The 19,727-nt window shown below is 40.2% G+C and overlaps 1 protein-coding gene across 2 annotated transcripts in view; it reads left to right on the top strand.

Annotated features, from left to right (window-relative positions):
- The first annotated feature begins 335 nt into the window (after positions 1-335).
- Positions 336-19,727, top strand: part of PGM5 (phosphoglucomutase 5) — a 59,986-nt gene continuing 40,594 nt past the window's right edge. The window contains exons 1-6 of one of the 2 annotated variants that reach the window (XM_015848859.1): positions 336-732; positions 4,607-4,769; positions 6,566-6,712; positions 8,195-8,320; positions 10,393-10,583; positions 11,607-11,761. In XM_015848859.1, coding sequence (XP_015704345.1) covers positions 472-732; positions 4,607-4,769; positions 6,566-6,712; positions 8,195-8,320; positions 10,393-10,583; positions 11,607-11,761 — 1,043 coding nt within the window. In that variant the 5' untranslated portion in view covers positions 336-471. Of the gene's footprint in view, positions 733-4,485; positions 4,504-4,606; positions 4,770-6,565; positions 6,713-8,194; positions 8,321-10,392; positions 10,584-11,606; positions 11,762-19,727 lie in introns of those variants that run through there. The other variant, XM_015848860.1, reaches the window with a different exon arrangement.

Genomic DNA, 19,727 nt, shown 5'->3' with positions numbered 1-19,727 from the left:
CTGCGGCGCTGACAGAGCGTGATCCCCCCGAGCAAGTGTGTGTTGCTGGCTCTCCCTCTCCCCCAGCCTCCGGTTACAGCTCTGGCAGGAGACCGCGATTCTCGGCGTTGCTTTCTAGGGTTATTTTTGGCCGCGGCCGCCGCACGCTGACGGCACGGCTCTGGGAAGTCCCGCGCGTCCCTGCGCGCAGCGCGGCGCCGGCGGGGCTCCGCCGAACGGGGAAGGGGCGGCGCGACCCCGCGCCCTCCCAGGCACCCCCGCTGCGCCGCTCTCCCACCGCCCCCCGGGCCTCCGAGGGGCGAGCCGACCCGCCTCCGTCCCGCGGGGCCGCCGTCAGGGAGCCCGAGCCCGCGCCGCTGAGGCGGACGGAACCGCCTCTCTTCGCCCCGCCGTTGGCTCCGACCGGGAGCCTGTGTGAGGCCGCCGCTCCGCAGTGGAGCCGCGGCCGGGCGGGCGGCACCGGGCATCGCTATGGAGAGGAACCCCATCCCGGTGCTGACGGTGCAGACGACGCCCTACGAGGACCAGCGGCCGACGGGCGGCGGGGGGCTGCGGCGCCCCACGGGGCTCTTGGAGAGCCAGCGCAACTACCTGCCCAGCTTCGTGCAGAGCCTGCTCTCCTCCGTCGATCTCCGCGACCGCCAGGGCTGCACCATGGTGGTGGGCAGCGACGGCCGCTACTTGAGCAAGACGGCCATCGAGATCGTCGTCCAGATGGCCGCGGCCAACGGGGTAAGCGCGGGGCCTCCCGGCGAGGCTGGCGGTACCGGCGTGTAACCCGGGTATTGCGGGCCGACCGTGGTGCTGCACACCTCGTTTGGAGCTGAGTCGGGGTTGGAAGCCGAAAAACACACCTGGCTCTGCGGAGAAAGTGTAGCAGAGTCAAAAATAAATGCGTGGAAAGCGAGGACATTGGATGTGTGTTTTTTGCCCACAGTCTTTTAGGGATGCTCAAGGAAAGTGGCGTTATTAAACAAAGAGGAATTTAGCAATTTGGCTGCGGCTTCAGAAAAGAATTGTTCTTCTCTGTTAATTTAATGAATGAGATAATAATGAGGACAGTAGTGACAACCCATCTGATCAGATGGCTTACAGCATATTTTGCTCAAATGTGAAAAAAACTCAAGATGGAAACTGATGTTTTCTGATAGTTGTGCAAACCCCTTGGTCGGTTTATAGATACAGAAATCTGGAAAGTACTAGGCAGCACGGGCTTGAAGCCTCCTCTCTAAAACAGAGATGAAGCTGCTGTCCCTCCTAAACATGGAGCTGAGCATACAGCCAGCACAGGCAGTGGGGAGCAGTGGGAGCCCATTGCTCACAGCTGGGAGCTGTGAGACCCAGAGGAGTGCCTTGCCTCATGTCCTCTCACTGCTGGCTCTGCAGGGGAAGCTCTGTCACTGTAGGGTGCCAGGAGAAAGCACAGCAGGGGCTGCTCTGCCAAGACTGTGGTCGCCCACTGCTCTTGTGAGTGCAGTGAGCTGCAGCTGCAAGGTGACCACAAGGACTGAGATCTGGGGGAGACCAGAAATGTAGGGCTTAGAAGGCTGAGGGGTTCTCAGGTGGGCTGAGATGCGGTCAGGACTCTGTCCTGGCTGATGTTGCTGTCAGCTTGCTTCCTTCCAGCTTCTCATGTCACATTTCCCATTTTGTTCTGCTCCCCCTGCAGATTAGGTCTTTTTGACCTCAGGAGGCTTCCAGTTTAGCCTGTTTCTGGCACTTTGCTCTAACAGGGTTTCCCCTTCCTTAAGTTATTGCAGCTTTCTTGGAAGTGTGGTTTCTCCTTACTGTTTTCTGAAGCCAAGAAACAAGAGTGTCTGCTGGCAGTTCCCACAGATTCCTGAATTCAAGCACCATACTCTGGCTGGGGACACAGTCCTGGTAAATTCAGGAGGTTGGTGGTTGGGGCTGACATTAATCCTGCTCCCACGTACTCATGCTCCATTCCCCGTTGGCCTGCTGGCTGCTTCTCTGTTTCTCTGCAGCACGCTGTAAGTGCATAAGCCTCACTTTTTTTTTTGCCTCCAAGGAATACTCATTACATGTTTTATTCTTTGATTGCTAATATATGACAGATGAGAAATTATCTAAGCCTCCCCAAAGGCATTGTTTAATGCTGTGCTGTATGGTTCAGGTGGAGAACTTGAATACTGCTGAGGGCAAATACCTCTCCTTTTGGCCAAGGCAAATGTCACTACAAGGAGCCTGGCCAGCATCAAAAGGAAAAGAAAAAAAAAGCAAGCTGGCAAATGCAGGGTGAGATGAAACATGTGGAAGCTTGAAGCTGCCCTGAAAACCTTTAACCTCAGTGGAGTTCCAGGAGAGGGATGGCCAAGTAGTGCTGACAAACTGAGCCAGAGTCTCCTTCCAGGAAGACATATTCTGAGTTCTTTGGTTAATTGTGCCTACCGAGTATAAAAATAAAGAGGATTTTCTGATATCAACTGTAAACGTATTTGCCCTTTAGAGTCGCTAGGTTCCCCTTGTTCTAATTTGGTGACTCACCCCGCATTCTCCCTGCCTTAGCAGCCTAGCACAGTTGGCACAGGCCCCAGGACAAGGAATGAGCCGAGGCCCCCTGCCCAGTCAGCTGCCGCTGCTTGCCCTGCTGTCCTGTCGTCATTGAGCCCTCTGCTCACCCTGTGGGCTGGGGCTGCAGGTACACCATGGTCACAGCTTCTGGGCTTCCAGTGCTGGCAGTGGCTACAGAGTAGTGCATGCTATGCAGTAGCCATCGGCACATGATTCGTCATGTCCTTCTATTTGGAGAGATTTTTATTTTTGAGGCACAGTTTAGAGTAAGTTCAAATTAGAAATTCTGATGTCCATATCTGATCAGAAACGGATGAGTTGATGATCATGCTTAGCCTATGGAGAGTCACAGCAACATTATAGAGGTCATGAAGCATTGCTAATAATGCCGAGAAAGCTTAAGATGGCAAAGAATTTTCCAGCTGTTTTTGGAGTGTGATGTTGCTTTTTGTTTCCCATAAGAATCTTATCTTCTTTCCTTACACCTGTATGGCTGAATTATTTGCTTCTATGTTAGGCGTGACACTAGGTCATCATTAGGATACTGCAGTGAAAGAAGACCCACTCCTGTGCCATCCAGGGTATAATCCACTTGCTTCATGTTATTTCAAGTTAAATTGACTGAGGCATGTGAAAGAAAATTTACTGGCAAAATCAGTTAAAACATGTGAAGTGTCTCCATTTTGATCTGCCAAATTGTTTGAAAATACAAAGCTGCATGCAGTAATACTGCATAAAAATGTTGCTGTAAAATACTAGTTAGGGTGACTATACTCTCAGCCCTAAGAGTTTGCTGAGGATCACAGTCTCTGTTGCTGCTGTTGCTACTAAAAGCAGAGTGACAAAATAGGATGTGGCACTGGGCACAGTATTAGAAGTGACATTACAAGCCTGTGATCTCGTAGCCATGCAAGTTTTTGAATTCCAAAGATAATCTTTCCATGCTATGAAACTGTCCAAGATTTCCAGAAGGATATTACTGGAACTTTAATTGTGAGTGAGTATGTGGTTGCTGGTTTAGCCCAGAGAAGTCTGTAAATCTGAGAGTTCATTACTTAAAAATTAATTATATATCAGCTTAGTACTTGATTTAGGGACATAATGAACAGCAAAGGGGTTGAGAGTGGATGAGATTGCATTCCTGCCATCAAAACGAAGAGAGGAAGATGTTTACATTTCTAAGGAGTGCTTGAATTCAGCTTCATAAAAGCACTATAGATGAAGTGAAGCTCTGCAAACAAAATAGAGTATTGTAAGACATAACTGAGTCTTCACTTGCCTTAGTGTTCTATGTGCATAATGGTTTAGAAAAGGGAGAGGAAGTACTCAAAGCAAATGTTTTCATTACTTATTTTCATCTTATTTCCCCTAATGTATATAGTATAGGCTGGAAGAAGGTTTGCTAAAGCCTGTTTTCCAGTGGTCTGTGTTTTTTCTGATGCTTTGGTGCAGCGAGCAGTGATGATTAAATGATGGCACTCGTACAGCAGTCTTGGAAGAATTCTCATTTTTCTCATAGGCTGAAAAGAAGCCTTAAAAGGGCACACTCAAATTCAAAACAATTTGAAAATACCAGTGTTTCTATTTCAAATTACTACTTATACAGCACTGGTATAAATAATAAGCAATACAACTAACGGAAATCCATTTTTCTTGAACTTGGTTCTGAAAGAGCTTTGAGGCATATGCTTGAACTGCTAGCAATACCGTTGCCTCTCGTTGAGGAGTCTGGATGGAGTTCTGTCCTAAAACAAACTGTTACTAGAGAAGCTTTGGTGATTGATGGAGATATCTGGAAAGGTCTGATAGCACGATCATACCCCAGTACAGTGATGGGAGCTTGCAGTTTGCTGTTGTGTCCATGCTCCTTGCCACCCTGGGCATACAGAATACAGTATTTGTTATTAGCACTCCGGTGGAGCAATTAACCAGCTCCTGTTGTGTATTTCACTGCAACAAATATGTTCCATGGTAGGAGCTTAAATTTTCTGTTAGCCACTCTATATGCACATGTTGGTGTGCATGCTTCTTCTTCAGTATTAAAAATAATATCTTTTTTTTTTTTTCCACCTAGATCGGCAGATTGGTTATTGGGCAGAATGGTATCTTATCCACACCTGCAGTTTCATGTATTATTCGAAAGATAAAAGCGGCTGGTGGGATTATTCTAACAGCCAGCCACAGTCCTGGGGGACCTGGAGGAGAGTTTGGAGTCAAGTTTGAGGTTGCAAATGGAGGTAGGTGTTTTGTTCTTTTTTTGGTTAACATGTTTATGGCATTGCATCTCAATATGATTAAAATCCAGGGATAGCCAACTATGGTTGATTATTGGTTATTCTTTCACAGTCTACTATTTAACAGCTTTGAAGGAAATAAGCATATTTGTTCTTTATTTTTTCTCAAGGGTATGAGTGTCATTGTTTACATGCATATGTTCAGTCAGTATTAAACATTCATTAAAGCCTTGAGATACCTCATTCAGTGAGGTTTACTGTCCCATCTTCATTTTACTTAGTCTGCTGGACTGTTGTAACAGTTTTCATCCTTCTGCCTATGAGGGAGCACTCTTTTTTTCATGTTTCTTTGTTGGTTGTCTTGGCAATTAATTAAGCATATGATTTCAGAAGTGCTGTAAGCAGTGTAACTCAGTATATGTTTCACATATGGAAAAAAGCATCGTTTGTGTTGTCCAGGAAAAAAATCTGTGCTTATCCAAGAGGACTTGTACTATTCCAGCTGTCTCAGTTCTGCTCTTGAATTATGCAGTTTGTGTGTACAGCTAATGATGTCTCGTGCAGTGAAATTTTTAAGTTGATGCATGTAGTTATGTCATGCTTTATAAGTTCTATGTTACTGGTCTGTGAAACCCAATGATTTTTACAAATGCTGAAGCCTTGTATGCCTCATAAATGTATGATGCTTTCCTTCTGAAAATCTCAAAATGCCTTGAAAATCACCCTGTCAAGGCTGGTGTAATGCAAATGAAACCTGTCCTTATCTTGTGAGTGGGTTTGGGATGGGAACAGTAAGAAATCATTTGCTAAGCGAGATAAATCTAAGTGACTACCATGTGTTGTATTTATTGCCTTGGATCGTCAGGTATGCCATGTCTGAGATGTTAGACACTGATTCATGTAGTAAGGCTGCACAGAGTACAGCAGCATTGTTGCAGGTGGTAAGCATCCAGTGGTGAAAAGAAGGAGGCATTTAATTAGGAGCGAGTGAAAATAAAAATACAGGAGGTCATTTTTCCAGGTTGTAAGAGTGGCTTTTGTATAACTAAAGAAGAATTAGAGAAGACAGAATGGTCTTCTGGTCATTTTGCGTCAAGCCTGCAACTCTTATTAGGATGACAGTAATTATTTAAAAACATAGCCAGTCTTCAGGATTTGCTAATAACAATGCACATTTAAGAAGCAATTTCTCTTTCACAGTGACTTAAGCTGTTGCAGATCACAATTGCTTGTTAAGTGATTAAATTATCTTCATTCATATGAATGTGACATTAGGACGTTGATTGGTTAATGGCTGTCAAACTGTGGAGGAGCATTTAGGGATATTCTGTGCCCAAGGAAATTATAGGAGATGCCAGACAGTCTCAGCTTCACAGTTGTGCGTTTGCAGAAAGACCTGTGAGACACCAGAAGATGCTTCTGAAAGGCAGGTTTTCCATTAGAACATGTGTTGAGGTTCACTGTAGAAGAAAAAATGGCAACGTTTTTGTGTCTCAGTCACTAAGAAGAATGATTGAACTTTTTTCTCCATGTTGGTTACTGCCTTAAATACTTACTGTGAAACAAAGTGGTATGAGAATGCACTGTATTCCCATGTTCTGTTTTTCATTTTCTTCAAAAAATGTCCTGCAGGCTACATAATACTTTACATCGGTGCACTTCTGGGGGCTTACTCTTCAAAAGAGCTGATAAGTTCTGTATTTATTTTTTTTTAAACCAGCAATTTTTTATTTTTTTATTTTTTATCCTATGGAACTTTCATTTAAAAATATGACCTGACAAGTTCTCTTCTCTTATAGGACCTGCTCCAGATATAGTTTCAGATAAAATTTATCAAATCAGCAAAACCTTGGAGGAATATGCCATTTGTCCTGATCTCAGAGTTGATTTATCTCGCTTAGGAAGACAAGAGTTTGATCTGGAGAACAAATTCAAACCTTTCCGAGGTATGAGTGAAGGCTTTTATGCATGCTACATACAGGTGTTGATTCTAGGTGGCAGAATTGCTGCAGAATCATAAACAGTAATTATTTAAGCAGGGCATTATTTCTTTAGAATTTCTTACTGCTACTGGATCTCAAAATACTCGGTGATGCAGGTAAACGTTGTATTCATTTTGCCCACAGGAAAACAAACAAACAAAAAATCAGGTGGCATAAAAATAGATTAAAAACAATTTCTTTTGTTTATTTGTTTGCTTGTTTGTTTTCTAATTTGAGAAAAAAAAGTTATTTCCCAGTAATCTCTGGAAAGACAAACTGTTCTGGGACAATATAGCTACTGGGGACTCCAGGGAAGTATTGCAATTGGTCAACTGAAAACAAGTTATTTGGATTTGGCAGGAGCTAGAATAATTTTTAGGCTTGAATTTTACATGCACTTTATCTTAACACGTATGAGCAGTTCTGTGGATGTTGTGGCATTTGTTCATATATGTAAAAATTGGAACCTACATAAACTTTATTGTGAGCAGGGCTGACAAGTTATACTGAAATGCAGTTTTTGAGATCTTTGAGAATTTTATCGTGTGCCAGATAATTGACTCGTTTTCCAGTAGGTTTTACAGATTACTTTTCAGCTGTGGGGACTATTTTTTTGTTCTTGTTTCTAGTTCAAGTGTAGTTTATTCTAAGCTTTTTTCTTAGGCACTGTGTTTATGTTTTACCCCGAAGAAGATCACTGGGGTGAGGTCAGCATTTCTGAGGAACATAGTTTAACTTGTAACTAAAGTATTTCAAGATATTTGTTAAGCCATATAAAAGAGCATTTGTATAGCATTCTTTTAAATTTAATCAGAAAAATAACTTGTTACAAGTTGACTTAAAATCATGGCTTTGCCAGGGTAGCTGCTTTGATTCTAACAAATTTACTTTCAGTAATTAATTTCAGTTTGGTCTGTTTAATATCTGACAGAACTAGAGAAGCTGTAGCTCTCTGCCTTTGTGGCATCACTTTTCAGATTAGCAGAACTGTAACAGAAATAGCAGATGTTGTATTTGAGCCAAACTTTCTGAAGTGTGTAATGTATAAATTGCAAAATTATGGTGGTAGAACGACAATAAACTGGAGACAGATTATTTAAGTGCCAGAAATGAGCTGTGCGTCTCCTGATGAAGTGATGCACATAGATACTGCTTTTGAATAATAAAAGTTGTGCATTTTTATCAACGTGGACATCTTCCATACTCTGCAGTGCTGTAGCAAGCAAAACTGATGATGCGTGCAAGGTTTAAGGTTGATTAAAGAGCCTTTTACTTTGTCTCCTTGGCATCAGTGCCAATCTATGTTACACAGAGGTGGTGTGCTTTCTTTAATTCAGGTACATGGGTTGTGAAAGTGTGCTGGGAGACATATGTTCCCATATGTGAGCTGTACTTCTATTTTGATATGCTGTTGATTTTTTTTTGCATTATTATTATTTTTTCTAGTGGAAATTGTTGATTCTGTGGATATCTACCTCAATCTCCTTCGAAATATCTTTGACTTCAGTGCAATCAGAAATTTGCTGACTGGACCCAACCAGATCAAAATAAGGATTGATGCCATGAATGGAGGTATGAACTTAAGATACTATCAGGACCAAAATATGAGTTCATTGTAATAGTTTTATAATAAAGGTAAATACATATACAGTGTATAAATGTCAGGCTTTTCAGAAATGCTAAAGGGTTTTCACATCAGACTGTTAACAAAATCAGTCTTAGTACTGGGCCTAACCCACTGTTAGTCCTTTCCCGAAAAGGAATTGAAGAGATATGTATGCAATAACAGTCTTTCTGTGTTTGAAAGCAAGTAGGATGAGCTGATCTTTCCATGAGTGGGTAATGAGATATGTTGCAGTGTATCATAGCCAAGGAGGTTGCAGGACAATCTCTACTCAGGAAAAATGGTTTCTATTTGTGTCCTGGGCTGCATCAAAATAGGGATGGCCTGCAGAGCAGGGGGGTGATTGTCCCCTTCTGCTCTGTCCTTGTGAGGCCCCATCTGGTGTGCTGCTTCCAATTCAGGGGCCCTCACAACAAGAAAGATGTAGAGCTTTTGAAGTAGGTCCAGAGGAGTGCCATAAAGATATAAAGAGGTCTGGAGCACCTCTTTTGCAAAGAAAGGCTCAACTTGTTTGGCCTGGAGAAGAAAAGGCTCCAGGGAGATCTTAATGCAGCCTTCCAGTACTCAGAAGGAGCTTAGATGCAGAAGGGGGACTGTCCTTTACACAGGCAGATAGTAATGAGTCAAGAGGGAATGGTTTTAAACAGAAAGAGGGAATATTAGGTTTATCTTGCTTTACAAGAAGAGTGGTGAGGCACTGGCACAGGCTGCCCAGAGAAGCTGTGGGTGCCCCATCCCTGGAGCTGACAGGCTGGACAGGCTCCTAGCAGCCTTATCTGGTGGGTGGCAGTCCTGCCTACGGCAGGGGGATTAGAACTTGATCATCATTAAGGTGCCTTTCAACCCAAGCCATTCTGTGATTCAGTGAAAATAAAGCTAAATCAGAATTAATGACTCCCAAGAATCCTCAGTGAGTTGGCTGTGCATTGAAGAATGGAATGTCTTTCATCACATACACTTATGGAGAGAATGTTATTGAAATAATGTATAGATCTTTGATGTCCTCATCTGTCACAAGGTAGTAAAATATGCTACTTAGCCATCAAACAAGCATAGATTTCAGATGCAACTAACATTACAGTTTTCTCCATAAGATCAAAATATTTAATTGTGAAATTGAAAAGTCTTCTGTACAGTTTGATAATGACGTAATTTCCAGATGCACATGTATTTAGGATCCTCTTATTTCTGAAGTGATAGAAAATACTCCTTATAGTTACTGAAAAATGTAGGTTAATTGGTTAAAGAATGGAAGTGTATATGCATTTGTTCAGCAGGTAAGATTAGGATTGGTAAATCTTATCAGGAAATTACGAGGAGGCCTGGTGTGGTAATCTGGGTTGTAGGTGAAGTAAAAAGCTACTAAAAATTGAACCTCTGTGATGTTTTTGGACACCCCACAACACTGCATATAGTAATTATGGTATGGTAGCTTGAACCATGGTCTTCGCCATATAATTAAAAAAAAAAGTTATTTTCGAATTAGTTGTAGGAAAGTTTTTACTTACTATCTACATGATGGCAGGAAAAACGTGGAAAATTTTTCAGTAGGAAAACCAGTTTAATTTCGGTATGAATGAGAAATCTGAAAGAAGTGTATTCTCTATTTCCATTCTATTTCTGTTTATTTTCTTTGCTAGTGTGTTTGCTAAATTGTTGCTTGTAGTTCAGGACGTATAAAATAGCATATTACGTTTTATTCTAATAAGAAATACCCTTGTGCTTGTACATAAATTACTTTCCCCTAATAGCTGCTAAATAAAACTTCTATCTTTCAGTATTCAGTGGTTACTTTCTCACTTCTGCTAGTGAAGAAGTGTGTTTTAACAATTGATCAATCAACAGTTGATCTGAGTGGGGTGACCATATTCTCTTTGTAGATGAGAATTCCTTTTGCTAATAAGACAGATGTATAGAATTGCCGGAAGTATGTTTTGTATCAAGTCTCCACAGTACTGTGAAAAATGTGAATGTCAAGCATATGTTTTTGTGAATGCATGGCAGATTTATGTTTTTGCAGTTATGGGACCTTACGTGAGAAGAATCCTCTGTGATGAATTAGGAGCTCCTGCAAATTCTGCTATAAACTGTATTCCTCTGGAGGATTTTGGTGGACAGCGTCCTGATCCCAATTTAACATATGCAACTGCCTTGCTGGAGGCTATGAGAGGTGGAGAGTATGGGTTTGGAGCTGCTTTTGATGCTGATGGAGTAAGTATTCTGATTGCTGTGGAAGTTTCAACTTAGTTATTGTTTCACCTGCTGTCAGGTATTGGATGTGGAATTATATTTGCTTTTCAGTAAGTCCTTGAGGATGAATGACATTGCTTTCAAGCATAGATGATGGCATTTGTACCTGTAAATCAAGGATGTGGAATAATTTGTTCCTACAACTGTTTGCAAGTTGAGCAGGATTTGAACCCAGAATGAGAGTTCTTTCTTCCCGTCTTCTGCCTGTCTTCTGCCTGTCTTCTGCCCTTCTTCTGCCTTTCTTCTGCCTGTCTTTCTTTTTCTTTCCCCTCCTTTTTTGTCTGTATTTGTTTTGTTCTGGTATAACATTTCTCTGGGTGTGAAAGGACAGCATATACAGGTAGTGTTAACTTGTCACAATATGTATTAACTAAAGAAAGTCAGTTTTGGTTAACACCACAAATTGAGAGATTTTTTTAGCTAATGAAGCACTGAGTTACTATCTCTCCTTGTTTTAGTTCTTATGACGTGTTATCAACATATCAGTAGAGTATTGCAAAAACAGCTTTCTGTCAAGATTTGAGAATGATGGAAAGGTTCTGAAGGACAGAAGCTGTTTTCTGTGGTCTCTAAACACAAAATACCCACCTACTCACCATACAGTGCATGCAGTTGGTAGAAAGATTCTCCTACACAAGCATTCCCTGGCAGTAGCGGACGTACTGAAGTACAATGTAGGAGGCTCAGGCTAGGGACTGATTTGGAGGTTTTGTTTGCTGGAAGGAGTGAGAATGTGGTAGCGAGGTTATAAATCTACTGGGAAAATGCCAATAAATTTACTCTGCCCTATGAGAGATACAAGTAACCCAAAGCCTGTTATTTTTTGTTTGTTTGTTTTGTTTTTTTTTGGTTTTTTTGTTTTCGTTTGTTTGTTTGTTTTTAAATATATATATACATATTTTTTTAAACACCTATTGTTCATCTAAGAGTAGAAACCAAAACATAGGATATGAGAAATGTTTTTGTATTTCTTGTCTTTTCCAGGACCGCTATATGATCCTTGGCCAAAATGGTTTCTTTGTTAATGCATCTGATTCACTGGCAATTATTGCTGCCAATCTGTCTTGCATTCCATACTTCTGTCAGATGGGTGTCCGAGGATTTGGTAGGAGCATGCCCACCAGTACAGCTCTGGACAAGTAAGATGGAATATCTTTAACATGTTGGTCATTATATTGTCTCTCTGCTTTGTATTATAAAGCAATTGCATACTCACTAAGTCATTTGGTTATATGCTTATGTGTTTCATAGTTCTAATTTGTTTTAAGGATGCTTTGATCTTAGCCAGTTGAATATTACTACCTTTTACTTGGATTAAAATAGTTTGATTCACCCTGAGAAGGAAATAAATTAATCAGATCTTTCTGATACTATGAAAAGTAAGGAGTAATTCTTTTTCCAAATAATTTCACCCTTTTTTCTGAGTACATAATGGCCTAATCTGGCAGCATTCCTTCTGCAATTCATGGAATTTAAAAAGAGATATAATGCAAATTCTGTACTAAGCAAGCATTTAAGAAAAAAAAAAAAGAAAAAAGAAAACCCCCCACAAAACTAGTTGTTTTAATCAGGTTAATTAATTATGTCTTTTATTATGATATCAAATGTCCTGGAAGGGGTATTTAGCAGTCATGAAATCCATTTCCAGTTCCAAGACAGGCTGAAAGTATACTTTAGCTATCTCTGACAAGGACAATTTGTTTTAACAGATTTACTGAAAAAGTGCATCCTATGTTAGCAGCCGAATTTTGAAGAAGTCTCATGCAGGCCTAAATTTTCTGTAAATCTCCTCATATGAGGATTAAACTAAAACATTATTGCCTTAGATTCTCTATGTGGAAGGAATGGTCACAGAGATAATTTTGTCTCAGTGTTAACCTGGGATATATGCATTCCTGTAAGACTCGAAGAGACAGTGGCCTCTAAATATGTTTGTTTTTCTGCTTTTCTTAAAGCTGGGTAAATATGCCAGAAAGTATGAATGTATTGAAATCCCCATTATGACTAAGTGTCTACTTGACTGATCTTCTTGACCATGTTTATTTGACCTTCTGGAGGACAAGTTATTTTAGGGTGATTACTGACTTACTCAGTTCTGTGGAGTTAAGTTTGATTATTGAACAAAACTGAGTAATTTATTGTGATGGAAGAACATAAATATTTTCCTTGCCATCTGTCTAATATTTATTGTTATGAAGTTTGCTGCTTTGCTCCAGGACACCTCAATATTCTTTTTTTATTTTGTTACAAGATTGTCTTTGTTTTCCTGAATATTTAGAAGTTGCATCTTTTTAGAAGGTGATCAGTTTTCTTTTGGGACTCTTATTTAGACTCTTGAAAAATTTAAAATACCCAAATTCTAAAGTTTTTATAACAGTGCAGTGATAACATCCAGATATTCTGATGCTGTGGTGGCAGAATTATCTTTACTTGCTTCAATTACGTGTGCCAGTGCTAAACTCAGACCTCAAAAACCCCCTCAGGACTTGAAGTCACTTGTGGTAGTTCATTTTAAGGAAGTAGCTTTTCTATATATGGACTGGATACGTGCTTTGGCACACGGTGAACGGTGTCATAAACACCTTCCTCAAAGGCTGAGTGAAGGAATTATTGAGCCATCGTGTCTTCCAAGATTACCAATAATGCCCACCTTACAGCAGTGGTTAACTTCCAGGAAAGATCAGGAAGAGATATTTAAAAAAAAAAAAAAAAAAGTACAATATTATAGTCTGAAATATAGTATATTACTGAAGAATTTTCATGTTGAACTAGAATCTGATTTCTTATGCCTGAGTACATAAGCGAGGGTTGTCTTAGTGAGATATTGTTGTTGAACAGTAGGTATAAAATAATATGTTTAAAGTAGTCATGCTTCTATTCCCATGAACTAACTAGCCAATTTAGAAGAAAAAAAAATTCCATTTTGAAGGATAAGTCCACTTGGGCTTGGAGTGTCCTCAAGAATGGAGACTCCACGGAGATTTTGATTAAACCTGTTCCACTGTTTGGCCACTGTCACAATAAACAGCAGGTTTTTTGTTTGTTTTGGTTTGATTTTTTTTAATTGTTTGTTTGTTTGTTTCTGATTATCCTGAAGCAGAATTTTCTGTTTTTCAGTTTGTGCGCATTGGTTCTTGTTATGTCACTAGGCACCACTAATAGAGTCTGGCTCCATCTTTCTTTATTTCTCCCTCCAATCAGGTTTCTATGTGCACTGTTAACCTACCCTCCTCAAGCTTCTTTCCTCTAGGTTTAGCATCCTCTCCCAATATGACATAGGCTCCAATCTCTTAGTCATTCTAGTGGCTTTTTACCAGAACTGCTCCAGTAAGTCCATGAATATCTCATCCCAGGAAGCCTGGCACTGGACGTAGGATCCCAGATTCCATCTCACCAGTACTGTACAGTGAGGAAGGCTCACCTCCCTTGACCTGCTGGCAGTCCTTTTCCTAATGCTGACCACGTTGTTGTTGGCCTTCTATGCCTCAAAGCTTACTGCTGGTTTATGGTCAAGGACTGCAGGTCCTTTTCTGTAGTGTTACTTTCCAGATGTTTTACTCTAGTGTATATAGTGGGGTGACTGGGGTTATTCTTGCCGCATGCAGGGTCTGGCATTGCTCTTTGTTGACTTTGATGAGGTTGCTGTTGGCCATTTTCTCCAGGCTGTTACGGTCTCTGAATGGCTGCAAAACTACCCAGCGTATCAGCAACTCCTTCTTATGTTGTATTACCTACAAACTTGCTGAGAATATGCCATATCCAATCCTCCAGGTCAGTAATGATAACATTCCGCAATGTTGGCTGTGGTGTACACCCCTGTGGGGCACTCATAGTAAACTGTCTTCCAGCAGGAATTTGTGCCATTTATGGCAACATTTTGAGCTTTGAAATTCAGCTAATTTTCACTCCTTTGTGTCTAAAGTTATCTACTGTGTTTTTCATCATTATGTCTATGAGGTTATTTATGGGAGAGAGAGTTGAAAGCCTTGTTAAAGTCAACACAGACATTATCCACTTCTCTCCTTGTCCACCTTGCTGGTCACTTCATTGTAGAAAGCTTACGGATTGGTTGTGCAGGATTTTCTTTTCATAAATCCATGTGGATTACTTGCAGTTGTGCTCTTGTCCTTTGTAGGTGTGGAACTGATTTCCAGATAAGTCACTCCACCACATCATCTTAGGGCATAAGTTGAGGCTGACAGGTCTGTAGTCCTCTAGATCTTGCCCCTCTTGAAGGCAGTGTTGGTATTTGCTTGCTGTCTTCAGAAGGCTCTTTCATTTACCTTTTGAATATAACAGAGTGGCTTGGCAATGACTTTGGCCAACTCCTTTAGGACCTGAGGTCTTACGAACTTAGTATGTCTTGTTTGTATAAATGTTCTGTTTATCCTTTATTGAAGTTTTCCTTGCTAGAGAATTTTTGACACATCCTTCATCTCACATTTGTGCTTAGGAAAAGGCATGTTACATGCGTGTAGAGAGCATGAATTGTTAAGGTGGGTGAAATGTCTTAACTGGTAAGGCATATATGTATTGATTAAAACTCATTTCTACTGCACTGTTGAATGTTGCTGTTCCTTATTTTTGGTGCTTTGGTGTTCTAACAGTGGAAAATGAGAAGCTATATCAAGATAAATATGACTGACAAGGAAATGGCAACATTTGTGATACATATAACATATAGTATATGTGCAGTAGGTTAGAAAGAATTATATCTAGATAAAAAGCAAATCTTGCTTCTACTTGTTACGTCTCTGTCTTCTAGAAGAGGTAAAGAAATGGCAACTTCAAGCATGTCTATCTGGGATTTAAAAACTGTCAGTACTCCATAAAACACTAAAATGCAGGGAAGTATTTTCCTAGTTGAGATAACCAAAGTTAAAAAATGGCCCGTTTTTGGACCTCAGTAATAAGAGCAGATTTCATGAGAAAGAATTGTCTCAGTATACTGCTGTCTTCTGTGGTCAGTGGGCCTTTCTCATCTGGAAAACAAAGAAATCCACCTCTTCTTACTCATCCATACTGTGTGGCCACAGACTAGCCTAAATCTAAACCTATTAAACCTTTTCCTTCAGTTAATTAAAAAAACCCCATAAAAATTAGTGTGTGATAGTTGAAGGAAGGGATTTAGAATGTCTAGTGCTTTGTTCATTTCTGAGCAGGATGATGTGTTTTTTAACAGTTTTTCAGTATGCATTATTGTCACGGAGTTACGATTTTTGGTTACTGGTATTCCACATCATTACACCATGTAGTGCGCTGGGAGTTAAAGTGTTAATGCTCCAGTTCTGGGTACCTGCCCAGAAGAGAAGAAGAACTCCTTCCCCGGGTGGCTTTGCAGTCAGAGAGGAGATAGAACTCCTGGTAAGGTCACCTGATGGGGCTCTTCTTCTCTCAGATTGTTGCTGCTGGGTCCCCTGTTTTTCTTTTGCAAAATCACTCTGATCCACTGTTGATGGAACCAAGGCAAAGAAACCTGTAAACCATTGACAGCTGTTAAACAGCAGGAAGCAATATGCTAGAGGACTTAAGTATTGATTAGAAATACACTAACAGAGCAGTAGTTTACAAGAAAATTCACTTAAGATGTTCAACATTTACGTATGTTTGCTTGAAGTGACTGCTGGAGTACACTTGTATGTACCGTAGAGAGAGTATAATATTTGACAGGAAACATCTGCTTTGATTTGTTCCAACATCAACAGGATTGTGGTGGTAAGTCACCAGGCTTCAATTCTCTGGTGGTATATAACCTTAGATCGGTGTTCTTTTTCTTGTAGGGAATATGTAGCTGTGTGTGCTGTTCAACAAACTATTCTTTTTCATATCCTTGTATTCTGGTTTATCTGATTTCTGCTTAACAGAAAAGGAAATGGAATACAGAGCTGTTAGCTCGTGGTCTACAAAATGAGAATCAGAAGAGAGAGCAGAAGCTGTTTATGTATGAGTTATGAAGTTGAGTGAGTGTGGAAAATAGTAGTCAGCTTGGTACAGGAAAAGAGGGTTGTTTAGAGAATTCTTGTATGGCTAGCATTATCTAATACCTTGTTTCTACAGCCAGGTCATTACAACAGCATTTGTATGTTCTAACTAGAACTGAGCAGAGCTGGTTACCTGACTACTCAGGACACTGTGACTTTACACCTGGTAGCCTGCCTTTTAATGCAGCTTTGAGACATCGATGTCTGGTGCCTATCCATTTACTGACTGGTTGGCAAGAGTCAAGTTTTGAGAGGGTATGCTGTGATGGTGTCTGTTCTGACTTGCTAACACGGTATCTTCACACTGTGAGAGGTAGAGATGTGATTGCTTTGAATGTGCTGTGCTGAGTGCAGAAATAATGTTATCTCTTCAGTCAGCAAGAAACTTAAATTCAGGATGAAAATTTGGATCAGGGTTGTTTTTTTTCTGTAGCACAGTAGGAAACTTTGCTTAAGTGGCTCTGCCTATTCCTGTAGGACAGAATCCCCAGACACTGTAAGCAGCAATAAGTGACGCAAAGGATGAAAGATAATAATTCAGTGAAGTGTTCTAGAGTTGTTTTGGCCAATTGCATGGTGGAGGCTGTATTTTTGCTTAATCTTTATTACCAGCTGAGTTCCACTTGATTACTGCCCAGAGAAGACCAGCTCTATTTTAGTTGTGAGAATTAGAAATCAAAGAAAGCACTGACTTGTAGAAATTGCCCAAGAACCATTCTTGGCTTAAGTTGGTTTGCTTTTGTCGCTGACTTCTACCAGGGAAGCAAACATTACTTCCACAAACAAATGAATGTCTCTCTTTGGCATTTAAAACACAGTCATAATAGAGAGAAACCACAAGTATGTAATGAAGCAGTAATGATGATTTAGTGCTCAGTGTGTGTCGAAGTCAAACTGTGCTCAAAAATTGTTATAGATTGATAGGGAGACAAAGAAAGATGGTCTGAATGCTCCTCTGAAGGCAGTTCCAAAGCCTGTTACCAACAAGGATAGAGCTGCTGGGAGTTAAACTCAAGACTCAACTGTGTTATTGCAACTGCCCATAATACCTGATTGTGGCATATTTTCTTGACCTTGTTACAACATGATTACAATTGGAAGTCTAACTTCAGGCTTTTATTTTCTGATTTATGGTTTTCTGCAATGCCTAATATAGAGTGTCTATTCCAATATATTTGTTATTCAAAGAGTTATTGTGAAATCTCTGTTGATGACCAGCTAGGTTTAACTCAGTCAGATCTGGTATGAAGTTCCTGAGTATTTTATAGACACAAAGGCATTAGACATATTCAGCTCTACTTGAATAACAGTACAGATACAGACTTTCTTAGAATAAAGCAAGTAAGTTTAGGAATTGCATCAACTTATCTAAGCAGGAAGTATGGCTCCCAGAGGACTCATTCTAAGTAAGGTATTTGTAGACCAGGAAATTAATTGTTGCTTTTCAAAAGTTAGCCTTTTTTAATTTTACACCATGTTCGAAAAATGAAGTCTGAGTGGTGGATGTAAAGTGAGAGAGGTCTACAGTGAAGCAGAAACATAAGATTTCAAAGGTAAAGCTTAAAGCTTAATCTTCAAACTGCAAGTACTGACCAAAAAAAAAAGTTTTTTTGATCAATTAAGAAATTAAAGAAACATGCAACTCTGATTAGCCATAGAGAGCAGTGTATCACATTCTACTTGTGCCCTTGTGACTATTCCCTTGAATTCTTAATTTACAAATACTGTATGGATTTCTTTGACCCTCTTGTAACTCAGTGGCTTGCAATCATTTGCTTTTCTTTGGTATTCTTAATCCACCTGTTTTAATGACAAAGTGCATGCAAGAAGCTGGATATGCATGGTCCTTGCTCAGCATGGATGCCCTCTATTGTTGTAAGGGATATTCCAAAATAAAGACTTCTCCAATTTATAAATAAAGCTTACTATCAACTAGGTAAAAGCATTCACTGCTGTGACTGTGATTTGTTCAAGCTCTGCCAGTTCTGACATTGCTCTTGTTATCTTCCTTAGTCAGATAAGTCAGTCTCACTTTCTCTTATCTCTAAGAGGCTTGTTGTGGATTTTTAAGACACCTCTGTCAAATCAACTCTGTGTCACGTACAGGCCATATTTAAATTAAATGAAATAGAACAAGTGGAAGGTCTGTTCTAGGACACTGTAAAAGATGACTGCATTAAACTTTCATGAATATAATTTAATGTCTTTGGAGTGTAATAAAAAGTTGTTTAGCACTGTATGATGGCAAATTTGTTCAGGAAGTGTAACTTTTAAAATGAATTTGCAATATTCATACATGTTGAAAGGTAGATGCTTTATTTACTAATATATGACGTTTCAAAAGCGGAAGGAGGAAGAAGTGGAGGAAGAAGTGTCATTACAGAACACTGACATCCTTTCATTAGATGTGCCTTAGCTTCTTTTATGCAGTGTGCTTGTGATTTAGCTGTTATCATCCATCTATTGTGTGTTTCTGAACTTTCTATAAAAGTGAATTGTTTATTTATGTTTCTCAGTGGTTATATTTCATTCCTTGGGAAGAAAAGGACAGTAGGTGTGTCCATGTACTATGAAATATCAGTAGGAAAACTGAGTTGTCCTCTGTGGCAGGATGGTCCTGTGGCATCCGTCTCTGCTTGGCACACAGCTTAGTTTTTGGGCCTGAAAGGGATTCGCTGTTCAGTTGTGATCCTTAGTGCAACTGATGCCCACTAAAAAAGGCAGGCTGCTGGGCAGCCTTACTCTCACTTAGAGTTGTTGGATTCCAGACAGTGCATAAAGCAGGCAGGTATAGGTGCTGTAGACTGGAGTTGGCATGTTCATTGGTTGTTCAGTGAGCCATTTTCAGGACAGAGTGCAGAAAACTGTGCACAAAGCTCTCATCCTTTAAAATGAAAAGATGAACTGAAAGACGTACAGTGCTTTGTTTCCAGCTTGACTGTGACTTTTACTTACACACTTTGTCCACCAAGGTTAGAACAGCATTCTATTTTTGACGTGATGTAAACATATACTACAGACATTACTGACTTTCTAAGAAGTAAGTTTACTTGCAGACTTAACACACAAACATATGTCTGGGCTTAATGTGCAGCATGTTGAAAACCACCTAAGAAAAATAAAC

Source organism: Coturnix japonica, chromosome Z (genome assembly GCF_001577835.2).
Source record: "Coturnix japonica isolate 7356 chromosome Z, Coturnix japonica 2.1, whole genome shotgun sequence".
Lineage (NCBI taxonomy): Eukaryota > Metazoa > Chordata > Aves > Galliformes > Phasianidae > Coturnix > Coturnix japonica.
This window is presented reverse-complemented; position numbering and strand designations above follow the sequence as displayed.